This window comes from Lepidochelys kempii, chromosome 15, assembly GCF_965140265.1.
Source record: "Lepidochelys kempii isolate rLepKem1 chromosome 15, rLepKem1.hap2, whole genome shotgun sequence".
Lineage (NCBI taxonomy): Eukaryota > Metazoa > Chordata > Testudines > Cheloniidae > Lepidochelys > Lepidochelys kempii.
In genome coordinates, this window is record NC_133270.1 from 13,611,909 (window position 1) to 13,627,165 (window position 15,257).

At 41.7% G+C, this 15,257-nt stretch overlaps 1 protein-coding gene across 6 annotated transcripts in view; it reads right to left on the reverse strand.

Moving 5' to 3' along the window:
• Positions 1 to 14,993, reverse strand: part of LOC140898910 (solute carrier family 2, facilitated glucose transporter member 11-like) — a 31,596-nt gene extending 16,603 nt beyond the window's left edge. For 2 of the 6 annotated variants that reach the window (XM_073313464.1, XM_073313467.1), the window contains exons 1-3: positions 9,626 to 12,391; positions 3,898 to 3,996; positions 39 to 199 (exon numbers count right to left, since the gene is read on the reverse strand). In XM_073313464.1, the coding sequence (XP_073169565.1) occupies positions 39 to 199; positions 3,898 to 3,996; positions 9,626 to 9,649 (284 nt within the window). In that variant the 5' untranslated portion in view covers positions 9,650 to 12,391. Of the gene's footprint in view, positions 1 to 38; positions 200 to 3,897; positions 3,997 to 9,625; positions 12,393 to 13,616 lie in introns of those variants that run through there. The other 4 variants (XM_073313463.1, XM_073313462.1, XM_073313466.1 and 1 more) reach the window with 4 other exon arrangements.
• Positions 14,994 to 15,257: the final 264 nt, after the last annotated feature.

Genomic DNA, 15,257 nt, shown 5'->3' on the forward strand with positions numbered 1-15,257 from the left:
CCCACATGCGTTATCAAGCTATGAAAATAAATACTTACTTTCTATATTTTGTAGTAAGGTAGCCACAATATAGGCTCCCTAGCAGTCCTCCTATACCATAAACAGACACAATGAAGGACCACAGCAACATGATGGTCTCAGGATGGAGGGGATAGCCATATCGCTCTATCCAGGTTTCATTGATAAATGTCCTAATGTGCTGAAAGAGCAAATGAGACTTTAAATAATTACTGGTTTCAGAGTAACAGCTGTGTTAGTCTGTATTCGCAAAAAGAAAAGGAGGACTTGTGGCACCTTAGAGACTAACCAATTTATTTGAGCATAATTACTATGGACTTTCCTCATACTATTCTGTTACTGTGCTTCAACTTTGATCCATTGCTGTAGTCTTGGACCTCTTTTTAAAGTAATCTTCACTGTCAAAACAAATTTGTGTACTTTGCCAAATTTTCAACTAAACTTTTTTTAAGTTTAGATGTTCAAGACACTTTCAAAGTTAGAAAATGCACCTTGAGTTTATTTTGTTTATAATCCTGTCAAGTCTTTTTATAAGACATCTCTGAAATGTAGAAATTTCAGGAAAGCTTGGGAAACTCCGATGTAACAGACTGGCTTAGTATGGTTTATCATATCTCCTCCTAATTGATTAGATCCAGCAACCAGAACAGTCTATTACAACAGAAGGAGCGTTCCTTTAGTTCAAGTATCAGAGGTGTGTGGTTTTAGTAATGAAGGTCCAGGGTTTAGTCTTTGATTTTTTTGTTGTATATTTGGCCATTGTTTGTTGCTAAACGGGACTTGAACTGTTGTAGACCTTGCACTCAGGATGAGTTAGCTGTATTGCCAATCCCAACTATTGAAAAATCATGAGTCTGCTCCCCACAAAATCAGAAACTTGGTTTTAAAAAACATGAGATTTTGAATATAATTTGGGATTCTTTTAATTTTTGTTCTGGTATTTGAGCCTTTAGGGCAGGAGGGCTAGACACTTTTTTTTAAATGGAAGCTGAAATTTTAATGTAATCATCTGATTGCTGGAGCTGTGGCTTTAAGAAAGATCAAATGTCATGAGATTTGTGGTAAAATCATAAGATCTGGCAACACTGATCTCATGACGGATGTGCGTGGTCAGGTCTAATAGCAGGGAGCCAGGAGCCAAGCCAGGTGCTGGAGCTGGAGTTGGGAGCCAGGAGGAGGGCAGAGACAGGGCTGGGGGGGAGCAAAGCAGATAGAAGAGAGATTGCAGCTGTGGGGAAGTGCATTGAACAGCTGCCACAGCCCAGTGCTGCCGCTAGGTTTAGGAGCTGTCCTGGCAACAGCGCTCAGCCCATCAGGCATATCTGGCCAGTTAGGGGATTTAACTGAGGTTAGCTAGCTGATCCCAGGCCCACCTGGAGGCGGTCATTCCTGACACTGAGCTAGTGTAGTGCATGCAACATACTGCCGTAGGCATGTGATCATATCTCCTATTACAAGCTGGCCCCAGGGACTAACTGCTGACTGTACGCAGTGGTGTTGTGCCGTCTCAGAGCTTTAGTTGAAGTGGTATTCGTTCCCCACTGGTGACTGTAGCGTCTGTACACAGCCATGGTTGGCTAAACTTACAGATAAGGGATGGAATTCCAACTAGATCTTTTTCACCAGTGGAAATTCTTTTCTCTAATGCACGAGATTACTTTGGTTTTCTGATATTTCTGGGATATTAGCCTAATTTACAGCAGATTTTCCCCCTCATTCATACAGCTCACTCAAGTGCATTAACAGAGATGAAAAATTGATACTCTTAAAAAAATTTTCCACTTTTTAAAAATGTAATTTTGTTTTGAAAAAGCATTTACATATTCAAAAGTTTAGTCTTCTCACCCTGTTGTGCAAATTTCTGTGAGTGAATGAAAACTATACAACTTGCCGTAGTAGAGATCTGATCTCTTAAAAAAAAGCTAACTTCTCTACATAAAAAGAAAAGGAATACTTGTGGCACCTTGGAGACTAACCAATTTATTTGAGCATAAGCTTTCGTGAGCTACAGCTCACTTCATCGGATGCATACCGTGGAAACTGCAGCAGACTTTATATATACACAGAGAATATGAAACAATACCTCCTCCCACCCCACTGTCCTGCTGGTAATAGCTTGTCTAAAGTGATCATCAGGTGGGCCATTTCCTGCACAAATCCAGGTTTTCTCACCCTCCACCCCCCCACACAAATTCACGGGGTGGAGGGTGAGAAAACCTGGATTTGTGCAGGAAATGGCCCACCTGATGATCACTTTAGACAAGCTATTACCAGCAGGACAGTGGGGTGGGAGGAGGTATTGTTTCATATTCTCTGTGTATATATAAAGTCTGCTGCAGTTTCCACGGTATGCATCCGATGAAGTGAGCTGTAGCTCACGAAAGCTTATGCTCAAATAAATTGGTTAGTCTCTAAGGTGCCACAAGTACTCCTTTTCTTTTTGCGAATACAGACTAACACGGCTGTTACTCTGAAACTTCTCTACACAAGAAGCTCGCACCACTGCTTTCTGACAGGAACCCTTATCCCACTACTCTCGAATCAGTAATGAGCCTGTTGTGGCCACACCTTTTTAGCTGTGAAATGTTAAGAGGTGGTTTCTGTTAGCACATTGGGAACAATAGGAAAAAGTCCCCTCAGCAGGCTTATGGGAAGGCTTTTACTTTAGATACCTCCTAATTCTAAGGGAAAAGTCTTTATCCTCTGAGACTTGATAAAGCTGACCAAATTATCTCGTAAATTCACAACACAGCTGCAGGTTTGTGGACTTGAGCTATGAGGAAGAGTACGTCAGAGCTACACCAAATAAACACCTTTTAGTTTTAGTGATAACAGGGCCTCCTGCTGGTCTCCTGATGACTCCTAAATCAGGGGTTCTTGACCCCTCAGGGGGTGATGAGATTGTTACATGGGGAGTCACGAGCTGTCAGCCTCCAATCCAAACCAAGCTTTGCTTCCAGCATTTATAATGGTGTTAAATATATAAAAAGTGTTTTTAATTTATAGTGGGGGGGGGGAGGAGGTTGCACTCAGAGGCTTGCTATGTGAAAGGGGTCACCAGTACAAAAGTTTGAGAACCACGGTCCTAAATGAATATGGTTACCGAGTTTTGTTTCCAAAACAATTTTTAAACCCCCCTCTAAAAGAGGATTTAAGTTTTTTACCTTTAAGCAGAGACTGCAAAACTGTGTTTTAAGGTGTAGTGGCTTTACAATAAGAGCTCCACATTTGATTTCACTTGTTACGTAAGGGAGAACTTAAACCCAAGTCTTTAAAGACAAAAGGCTTGCACACAAATTGATTGTACCAGGTAGTCCCCTGAAGCTTAGCCTATAATCACATAAATACCTCCCAACATTTTGGTAAATCAGTTCTGAAATGTAGGAAACTCATTTTTGGTGTCGCTCATTTTAGAGGTTTCAGAGTAACAGCCGTGTTAGTCTGTATTCGCAAAAAGAAAAGGAGCACTTGTGGCACCTTAGAGACTAACCAATTTATTTGAGCATAAGCTTTCGTGAGCTACAGCTCACTTCATCAGATGCGTACTGTGCATCTGATGAAGTGAGCTGTAGCTCACGAAAGCTTATGCTCAAATAAATTGGTTAGTCTCTAAGGTGCCACAAGTGCTCATTTTAGATTGCAAGAAAGGATATTCCTTATGCTATTGGGTTAACAATCTCTCTTGTTTTGCTTTGTTTTTTGGTTTTTTAAAGTACTGTCCTGTTGGGGATAAGGTGCTCTACCTACATGTTATTTTCTTTTCATTATAGATCAAAATGAAGACATTGTAATGGAGTTTGTTGAAATGCTCAGCAAGTTTTGAGAGTATCCTTAACCCAGGCCCCTCCACCATGTAAACTCCGGGGAGTCTCTGCTTACCAGGGAAGGGTAGCTGATTGCAGAAATATGGAACCCATATGGGAAACTTCCACCAATTCCCAGCACTAAGATCATTTGAAACAATCCTCGATACTGAAGCTGAAAAGAGAAAGCAATGCTCTATCAACTTGTCATAAATCTAGATTCCCTCATGGTCTTGCATCCTTGTCTGCCATACTCACCTCTTTGCTCTGAAAGTATGTATTCACTACAGATACTTTCAGATATAAACAAACATTCTTCCAAAAGCCCACAGTCCAACCCCAAAAGCAGAATAATTGGCCACAGGACCAGATTAAGGTTAAATCCTTCCTAGTGCAAGGAAAATTATTGTATTTTACAAAATTATCTACATATCCTTGCTTAGAAGTAAGGTAGCAGAAATTAAACCATTGTTGCCTGCGAGATGTCTCTCGCTATATGGATCTGACTGCTAGTGTGACAAGCTGACAGGAAAAAGGGTATCAGTCCAGGTAGAATGGAGTTCTAGTACCTTGAATCCGCAGTTTGTTTATGAACAGTAAACCATAAGTATTGTACCCTCAAGGCCTCTCCAAATCAAACTCTCTTGAAAGTAAAACCAGACTTTCTCTCTTCCAGACTTAACATAAAGAGTTACCCCTCAGCTGTATTGCCAAGACAGAATTTTAAAAACAATCGACTCTTCCCTGCTCCATCCACCCACGTTTCTGATCCAGTCCAAACTTTAAATATGATAATAGAAAGATACTTTCTCCTCTCATCATTGTTAGAGGAGAATAAGAGGAAACAGCTATGTGCTCTTTACCAGAGCCAAATTCTTCTCTTTCTCTGAGCTCTACTGGCTCTAAAGCCCTTTGAGATGTGCAGAGGAAAAGTAAGGGGTTATCACCATTATCAGTGGCGATAGATATCATCATCATTTTGTTCTTTTCTAGTCCTCTGTGCTCTCCTGTTTTACCCTTGTAAATGGGCTTTACTTTTCCAGCCATTAGGGTTTAGTCCCTTCCTCCTTCTGAAGGGACCTACCTGGTAGTACACACCTTTTCTCTACACATTTTCATGTTGTTCCCCTTCTGCTGCTGTTTAACTCAAAACATTTTGGGTTGTAGTTAGTAAGACATGCTATATAAAATAAGTCTTGTACTGTATTGCAAAGCATAGCCAGGCTTTTAACCTTACAGGTTTATCAACAAATCTATCCCATAATAATAATTATATATCAGCATTTTCCATGGGGAACATACATATATGTCCTGGCACAGAAGTGTTTCGAATGTTGAATCTATAGTTAGCCTAGTATATAGGGCTCTATTTAAACAAAAGCTGTTGATTCAATCTACATTGATCAGGCTGCCAAATGAAACAGCGTTGGTAGGAGTATGAACAGTAGGCAGATAACGTTTCGCTCTACATCTCCTTCATGTCAAACCTAACTTACGCCATCTTCCAGGTTCCTTATTGCCTAGCTGAGATCAGTACCTGGATGTAGAGGAGCTAGCTGAAGCGGAACTTAAATGAGAATGTGGTGATGCTCCTCCCCCACACCCATCAAAGGCATCTGCCTCAGACTGTTACATTAGTCAGTGTTTAGATCCACAGTGGCAAAATCAGTCAATTTTTGTCTTGCCTGGCCGGAAAAAAAGTTTCTAATCTTACTTATTTGATTTAATTTATTTCTTCATATTTCTAAAGTAGAACTAGAGGCACCCATACAGTAATCTGGGCACTTACTTTGTAAATTAACAATCACAAAATCTATAAACAGAGGACTGCCAATTAAATATATCAACCTCAGCCCACAAATTCCTCAGCAGTTCTAGAGGCAAGAGAAGAAATATGGCCTTTGCTTTATGCCTGAAAAGCTAACAAATTTGGTCTCTGGAGTGTGAGTTCCAAGACCAAGGATCCTTCTCAGAGCACACACTGCCATCTGCTCCCTTATGTTTATATTGAAGGAGTTCCAGCTGAAGCATCTTCGCTCATCTTAAGTCTGCCATTGCATACTGGGGAAAGAGGTAATCCTTCAACTAATCAGATCCTAGAGCATTAAGCACTTCATAGATTAAAACCAAACACCTTGAATTCCACCTGGAAGTTTACTGGAATCTGATGAGATTACGGAGCTCTGGTCTAAATTAGTTTAATATGCTCCCAACATGCAGCTCCACTTAACAAAGAAGTGGTGGTGCTCTGTAATAGGTTCAGCTTCTGAATGGTCCCAAGGTGTAGTCCTATCCAAATGCTATCAGACTTAGACCTGAGATTACAGTGATCTATGCATTTGCAATATTTAGGCTCCACTAGGGTAATGGTCTATAACTAGAAATGAAGCTCCTTGCCTTAAGAAAGCTCCCGCTAATTCAAAACATAGCAGACTACCTCCCAAGCAACACAAGTTATTATCACGAGTGAGCTGGACTTCAATGAGTTCATCAGCATGGACGTGGAGGAGGTGGCTGTGAGGGAGATGACCAGCGAGGCGTGCATGCTGGCCCAGAGGAATCAGTGGGCCGAGGCAGCCGAGTGCTCAGAGGAGGAGGATGGGGACCTGGACCCGGGGAGCTGTGTCATTGCTGCCGAGGCTCTGGCTGGGCTGTCTGCTGCCATGAAGTGGTGCCTGCTCCACAGTGTGGTCTACCACTGGGAGAGACTGCTGGAGATGGAGAGCACTGTGGGTGTAGATGAGTGTTGTGGCCAAGGCCAGCCAGAGCAAGGTTTTCCACTGCTCCAGCTACATGCCCAGCATGGGGCTGTAGACCCCAGCTCCAGCTGTGCTGGGCTCAGCCCTGCTTTGACTCTTCCTGTAGGGTAGGAGGGAGGGACTGTGGGCTCTGATTCTGCAGTGCTTCCCTCTGATCCACACTCCGCCCTTCCCCTCGCTTTGCCTAGCACAGGGCGGTGAGCTCCAGGCAGAAGGAGCAGCATAGCAAGGTGAGCCAGTGCCAAAGGGGCTGCCCACAGTGTGGGGAGGGGGGAAGGGCAAGGGGTTCTCAAGGGCTTGGTCACTGGTGCTTACACTGAGTGTAGGTGAGACATGGTAGGGGCTGGGCGGAGCACAGAGCAAATGGTGTATGGACACAAGGGGTGGCGGCATAGATCAAAGGAGAGAGGAGCAGAGATGGAAGGGGTGAGGACAGACAATGTGGTGTGTGGGAGAAAGGAGGCTTCCACTAGTCTGGTCATTCCTGGGGACGGGTCTCTATTTTTTAAAAATAAAACCTCCCACAAGTTATTAGAAATGCATCCACTCAATATGGTGCTTTCTGCACTGGCTCCACATTGAATGCCCACTCTAGTTCAAACTCCCATGGAACTGGTCCTGGCTACGTTAAAGGTAATTTCACCTAGTATGACTGGCTTTCTACAGCAGCTGTGTTCCACTGGAATAAAACTGTTGACCAGTATGGGGAGACTTGTGTCTGTAGGAGCTAAAACCTTCATGAGAACCAAAGCAAGACCATTGGACTTGTTACTAGACGAAATAGGAGAGGCTTCTAACCTCATCACATTCATAGATGAACTGAAAACGCACCTCTTCACCCAAGCCATTCCTGACAGGTATTTATCTAACCTGTTCCTAAACCTTCCAATGATGGGGATTCCACAACCTCTCTCGGAAGCCTATTCCAGTACCTAATTTCCTAGAGTAAGCCCATTACTTCTGTTCCTACTTTCAGTGGATATGGAGAGCAAATGATCCACCATCCTCTTTATAAGAGAATTGAACATATTTGAAGACTATAGGGCCGCCACTCATTCATCTTTTTCAAGACACAAAGTACCCAGTTTTTTCAACCTTTTCTCAGAGGTCAGGCAATCTAAACCTTTTATCATTTTGTTCCTCTCCTCTGGACTATCTCCGGTTTGTTCACATCTTTCTTAAAGTGTGGCACCCAAAACAGGACACATTACTCCAGCTGGGGCTTCATCAGTTCTGAACGGTGTGGGACAGTTACCTCCTACATCTTGTATACAATGCTCCTGTTAATACACGCCAGAATGATATGAGCCTGTCAAAGTTCCTCCCCCACTCTGAACGCTAGGGTACAGATGTGGGGACCTGCATGAAAACCTCCTAAGCTTATCTTTACCAGCTTAGGTCAAAACTTCCCCAAGGTACAAAATATTCCACCCTTTGTCCTTGGATTGGCCGCTACCACCACCAAACAAATACTGGTTACTGGGGAAGAGCTGTTTGGAAACGTCTTTCCCCCCAAATACTTCCCAAAACCTTGCACCCCACTTCCTGGACAAGGTTTGGTAAAAAGCCTCACCAATTTGCTTAGGTGACTACAGACCCAGACCCTTGGATCTTAAGAACAATGAACAATCCTCCCAACACTTGCACTCCCCCCCTTTCCTGGGAAATGTTGGATAAAAAGCCTCACCAATTTGCATAGGTGACCACAGACCCAAACCCTTGGATCTGAGAACAATGACAAAGCATTCAGTTTTCTTACAAGAATTCTTTTTTTAATAGAAATAGGAGTAAATAGAAGTAAAGAAATCCCCTCTGTAAAATCAGGATGGTAGATACCTTACAGGGTAATTAGATTAAAAACATAGAGAATCCCTCGAGACAAAACCTTAAGTTACAAAAAAGATACACAGACAGCAATAGTTATTCTATTCAGCACAATTCTTTTCTCAGCCATTTAAAGAAATCATAATCTAACACATACCTAGCTAGATTACTTACTAAAAGTTCTAAGACTCCATTCCTGGTCTATCCCCGGCAGAAACAGCATCTAGACAGACACACAGACCCTTTGTTTCTCTCCCTCCTCCCAGCTTTTGAAAGTATCTTGTCTCCTCATTGGTCATTTTGGTCAGGTGCCAGTGAGGTTACCTTTAGCTTCTTAACCCTTTACAGGTGAGAGGAGTTTTCCTCTGGCCAGGAGGGATTTTAAAGGGGTTTACCCTTCCCTTTATATTTATGACAGAGCCTTTTTCACAGCTGTGACATGTTGGCTCATACTCAGTTTGTGATCCACTATAAACCCCCAGATCCTCTTCTGCAGTACTACCACCTAGCCAGCGATTCCCCATTTTGGTTTTGTGCATTTGATTTTTCTTTCCTAGGTGTAGTACTTTGCACTTGCCTTTATTGAATTTCATCTTGTTGATGTCTAGTCCTATCTTTCAATAGCAGGCAGGAAAGAAAGAGAGATGATCATTTTGCCTCTTTGGCGGCACCTGGACACAACAGATACTAAGGTAAGGACTTAGGGTGAAATTCTTGCCCTAGTGAAATCAATGGGAGTTTTGTCATTGACTTTAATAAAGCCAGGATTTCACCCCTACATAGATAGGATCGCTCCTCCATCTTTTCAAGGTGACTTATCTCTGCCATCACAGGAAACAAGAGACTCCTAAATCTTTTTTCCTCATAAACTGGAGCAGTTTAGGAGCCATTTGGATGGTCAGAAGACAGTGATAATTAGTCTACTAATGGCATCCGTTTGGAAAAACAAACTCTCAGAAACAGTCACTTTAAGTATGATATGATGAAAAGAGGCCACAGATTTCAGCGGTGGTCCAGGGAAACAAGATGATGATTTGTATTGTGGTAGCATGTAACAGCCCCCGTCACGGTCCAGGACTCCCTTGTGCTTTGTGCTTTACTAGTACAGAACAAAACCGGAAGAGTCTAAAGACGTTGAATCTTTCCTATTTTTCTAGTATTCTATCTTTGTGGTCTGCTACTACTAAATAGAGCCCCCAGATTAAATTACCAGGTACTCACCAGGTCTGAGAGACAGTTAGCCATCTTCTACAAAAGGGCTGGCTGCAGTTGATCATGGACTCTTTCCTGTCAAAGGGATGAAGTGTGCTCTGGGCGTCCTTATGTGAATTATGCTGTCGCACCAGTAGTGAGCTGGCACCATGTGATTCAAGTTAAATTTTACTTCCAAGGTTTTCAGTTAACTAAAGTCTATTTCGGATGTTGTACAAAGTTTGAAAGGGTTGGATTAAATATTTGAACCAACAGTTATGTCCAGTCCAATCAAATGAGGTGGTCTTCTTGATGAGGAACTTTTTTTTCCTGAGTACTCACTAATTGGGGGAGGGGAAGCAATTTAGTGTAGGCTTAAATTCTAAATAGGATTCTGTTGATCATAACTTATTTTGTCTTTAATATAAATTGAGAATTAGCTCTGAGTTGTAATTTGGTGGAAATGGAGGATGCCCTTGATGGAATTTGGACACGGAACTTTAGGACTTTAAATATAAAAGTGAATAATTCTGTCCCAATAGCTCTGCTATGAATTGAAGTACCCTATAAATTAGTCGTTACTTAAGAGAATAGAATTGCTTCATCAGTTTAGCAGTGGGCACAGTCCTAACCAGCTCTGCAACTGGATATCCGGGTCTACCAGCTAAGCAATCAATACCAATTGAATTTTCTTTTTGAAATTTTTGGCTAAGATTCATCGTTTAATAGTCTTCCTCCAACTTTTGCTGTTTGCCTACCTACTTCTTTTTTTTTAGCTCTGTCCTCCTGTGATGGGATGGATGTACAAACCCTGCACTGGTGAGGTGAGGGTTAAGGAGATGTTCTGGACACAGGAAGCCACGCCCCTTCGCTCCTGCTGGGCATGCTTTCAGTGGAGGGAGAGTTCAAAAGGGAGCAGCTCAGCTCAGACTAGGGTGGCTGACCAAGCAGGTGGGCAGTTGGGTGCTGCAGCCTCCTGCAGAGAAGCTGCTGGGGCTCCAAGCAGCCGGGACTGAGCCTCACAGTCAAGGTACCTTCTCTAAATCCACAGGCACTAAATACAATTCCTTGTATTTCTCCTTCAATATTCAGCATGCAAACATTGCATCCAGTGCTGAGCTTCCTGGCATAAACCCGAATTTGTTATTGCTTGCTTGAAGGTCCAGCTCCTCCTGAAGTGTTTTCTCAATAATTCTTTCCAGCCATTTCATCGTGTGACTCAGTAACTTGATAGGTCAGTAATTACTATGTTCTTGCACATCTCCTTTAGGCTTGAAGATCAGGACTAATGAGCTCTTCCTCTACTCATTAGGCATTTCCTATTCACTCTAGTTACAAAAAGAAAAGGAGTACTTGTGGCACCTTAGTACTCCTTTTCTTTTTGCGAATACAGACTAACACAGCTGTTACTCTGAACTCTAGTTACAGTTTGTCAGTCCCCTGCAGATCAAACTGGAGCTGACCTGCTTAGTCATTCTAGCTATAAGTACAGGCTATTACTTAGCATCCATAGTTCTACACGACGCTTATCTGCATGTGCTGATTGCTCCACAGTAACTCGTTTGGTTTCTCCCTTCAACTCTATATTGCCAGTACTATGCTGTCTTCCCCCCGTTTCTTCAACCCCCAGAGTTTTTACAAAACTCATTGCAGCAGTTATAGGAGTTCACCTCTGGAAGCAGGCAATCACAGTTATTCACTGGATAGTCTGGGGCAGTTCTCACTTAGGAATACTGATGCTCCTGTTTCTAACTTTAAATCTTTTCCTGACCCTAGGTCTGATTGTGAACCTTGGCAAGTTTTCTGGCTCCTACAGAGAAATTGATTTACCTTGGAATTAACTTCCACACAGACCTCACAAACAGGAAAGCGCTTCAAAATGGGAGTTCGAAGCTCCACAGTCCTATTCCCTTCACCAAGGAATACAATTCCTTGGCTTTCTTGCATCCTGCTTCTAGGTGGTCCTCTGGCTCCACTTCTGGCTTCAGAAAAGCTTCAAAAACAGACTCCAATGAGAAACTGCTGAGTTTGAATTTATATGCAAACTAGATACCATTAACTTGGGTTTGAATAGAGACTGGGAGTGGCTGGGTCACTACACATTTTGAATCTATTTCCCTAAGTTAAGTATCCTCACACCTTCTTGTCTACTGTCTAAATGGGCCATCTTGATTATCACTACAAAAGTTTTCTTCTCCTGCTGATAATAGCTCATCTTAATTAATTAGCCTCTTACAGTTTGTATGGCAACTTCCACCTTCTCTGTATGTATATATATATATCTTCTTACTATATATTCCATTTTATGCAGCCGATGAAGTGGGCTGTAGCCCACGAAAGCTTATGCTCTAATAAATTTGTTAGTCTCTAAGGTGCCACAAGTCCTCCTGTTCTTTTCGCTGGCTCCTATAGTTGTTTTTTCTGTGAATTGGAGCCAAGCAGGAACAAAATTAGGTGGGTCCTTTCTGCCTAACCTTTCTCTGGATTGTTCTAAGAACAAACGTAAGCCTCTCTGGTTGTGAAGGATATGAGGGATAAAAATGGCTCAGGAGAAATGGTCCAGCTCTGAGTTAAGGTTTCACACAAATGCTATAGAGCTAAGAGATGGAAAAGGGGTCTTATTTGTGTTTAGAAGTATTATTTTACGCAAGCCATGGCTGGTCTGGAATGGCAGGTTTTTCATGATGGAATATAAATTATTGTTTCTTAACTGATAAAGATGAATCAGACTCCAGGGCTGTCTTCCCATGAAGAGTTTCAGAGTAACAGCCGTGTTAGTCTGTATTCGCAAAAAGAAAAGGAGGACTTGTGGCACCTTAGAGACTAACCAATTTATTAGAGCAGTTAGTCTCTAAGGTGCCACTAGTACTCCTTTTCTTTTTTCCTATGAAGAAGTTCTGTGAATTCATTACCTTTTAGTGTATCATCTCTGCTATGTTGTCATTGCCTGCCTGTGTATGCCCCTTCTTTGCTCCAAGGGGATTTCTTAGCATGACATGGGAATCTTCATGAAATAATGCTGACAGATTCAGCAATCATTCCTGTGAGCATTTATTCATGGCATTGCTGAATGATGGTGAGCACGATGCGATATTGTACCTCTAGTTCAGAATCTATTGACTGGCATCTTTCCTTATACAGAAACGATAGCGTAGCTTTGCCACATGGGCTCCTTTTGTGACTTCAGGATGAAACAAACGTACTACTTTTTAACATTGGGGTAGTCACGACCATTTTCTGTTTGCTTGATATGATTGTACTGGGCTCCATTATATGCTTTTTGAAATTCACTTTTTGTTTGTTTGGTTTGTTGTGCTGAAAATAATCTGTTATGGAAACTTGCTTTGTGAATTATAAAAGAACCCAACAAAGCTCTTTCTGTTTCTTCATTATCAGAACTTGGTCCTCCAGTTCTGTGTCTATGAATGTATTTTGGTTTGCACTACTTTGTGAAGAGAATAACTCACGTCTGCGGACCATGTGCTCTTATTGTATGATTGACACGGCTATCCTTGTGCTTGGACAACTTTTGTGTTTAAATTACCTCCACATCTGTAGAAATCAAATTTGATCCCACCCTTTTATTCTGTTTGTGCGTCAGTGTGCATTTTTAATTAGATACTCTTCAGTTTTACTACTTTAACACTTCAATTTGACACTAATTTAGGAAGCATCATTTTCACTACTCCTGCTAATAACCACTGTTCCTTGCAAAGTCAGTTCCATTTCTTGTGGTTGTCTTGTTTTAACCTGGTTCTCAGTAAGGTTGCAAAGTTTCTCATAGCATGAAAGTCACCGATAGCGTTATTGTCTTGTCTGTGACTTTTTTGTGTGTCTGCGACTCTCCGCATAGCAGTGGCTCTTGTCCCCCATTGGGCTGTGCCGGGCTCCCTGCTCCAGTCATTGTGACCTTGACCACCAGGTCACAGTACTGCTCAGGTTTGGCCCACCCGAACCTCCATAATTTTTTATCAAAAATTTAGACTTTATTGTGTGAATTGGTCAAATTCACATGACTTACCCTTACTGTGTAGGTCTAGAGCATGGTCTCACCAGACAGCTGATTTCTTTTAAAGAAGATTACTTTCATATTCTTGAAACTTTTGAGTAACTATCTAGTTTGTAGTCCCCCTTCATGCTTCCACTGGAGCATAGTGTAGATTCTCAGTGCTCTAGACCTGCTATGCACAGTAATGTGGAGTTTTTCACCCTCCGGAAGGAGGGGACAATGTGCCATATTGGTGGTTCTTCCCTTCTAACCGATTTTAGGACATGTACGTGGCTTTTGGTTATTTTCATTCCCTCTGAACCTAAAACAGGAAGGGAAGAGCAGGTCCTTTAACATTTAAATATTTAAACATACTGACATTTATGTTTACCCAATTCACTGTTGAGTAATTCATGACATATATCACAAATGCATTGAGAAGTGTATTTTGCTCTATACCCACCCGCCATTCCAGTCATCTGAATACATGTTTCTTAGAAACCTGCTGCCAAAACATGTGCGTTTTTCAGAATTGACCTGTGCTCCAAATATCAGTTCTAGTCAGTTGTCTTGTTAATGTTCCACAGGGCATTGTTTCACTTGCTTGTGAGTAACTGAGATCAGGAAAGTGACTCAGCACCAAGTTGCTCATAGAATGCCATACCATGCCATTCTCATACATTTCCAAATGTTTTTGTATTGTTTACATTGAATTAAAATATTTTCAATAGATCTGACTGGAAAACAAGAACTGTTTCTTAAACTGAGGTTTCAGAATTTTGTTTTCATTTCAATGCAGAAAGAAAACAAGATCTTTTGAAATGCCTTGCCAAAAAAAAAAAAAAGAGAGAGAGCGCTCAGAATAGCTAGGAGCCCAGTGGTAGGTAAGTGTCCCTACAATAGGGCACCTAGGTTCAAATCTCTGTTTCCATCAGTATCTTTCCTTGTCTGGCTAATGAATATTTAATTATTTATACAAAGTTGAGCAGCTCCAACAAAATGAGGAGAGAGAGAGAGACTGGCGCTCTAGTTCAGTGATTAGAACATTCATCTGGGATATAGAACACCCAGGTTTGAATTCCTGATATAGCCCATTGATTAGGGCAGTCTCCTGACATGTTGGAGACCCAGGTTCAAATCACTATGGAAATCTCATCCTGGACCTGATAAACCTCTGCAAATCGGGCTATTTCCTGTCAAAAAAACCATTGTCCGTAAACTCTTGACCAACCCTCATTGACAGTGATTGGACAAGGTTTAGAACGGTTCAATTAAGTGCATAAGCAAACAGCTGTGTTTGACCCAGTCCAACCTGAATTGTAGGATAGGAAAAATGATGGTACTTCAGGAATACAAACTTAAGTGATATTCTGTTGGTTTTAACATCATTTGGCTCTCAGATTCAGTGTTGCCTATGAGTTACCCATTTTGGATGAAAGTGTGCTCCATCAACATGGTTACTGAGCCATAGGACAGCACAGTCAAAGTGACCAACAGGGTAACAAATTCAGGCATATAAACTGTCTTATTTATTATCTATAATATGTGTATATCTTGCAAAGCCAGATTGTCCTAGTGTCCTTACAATGGTATTACATGGGCAGAGTTAAGGTTTGGGTGACTTTAAAAGTATGCAAGTACACATTTGATTTGTTTTTTGGAAACTGGAATCTT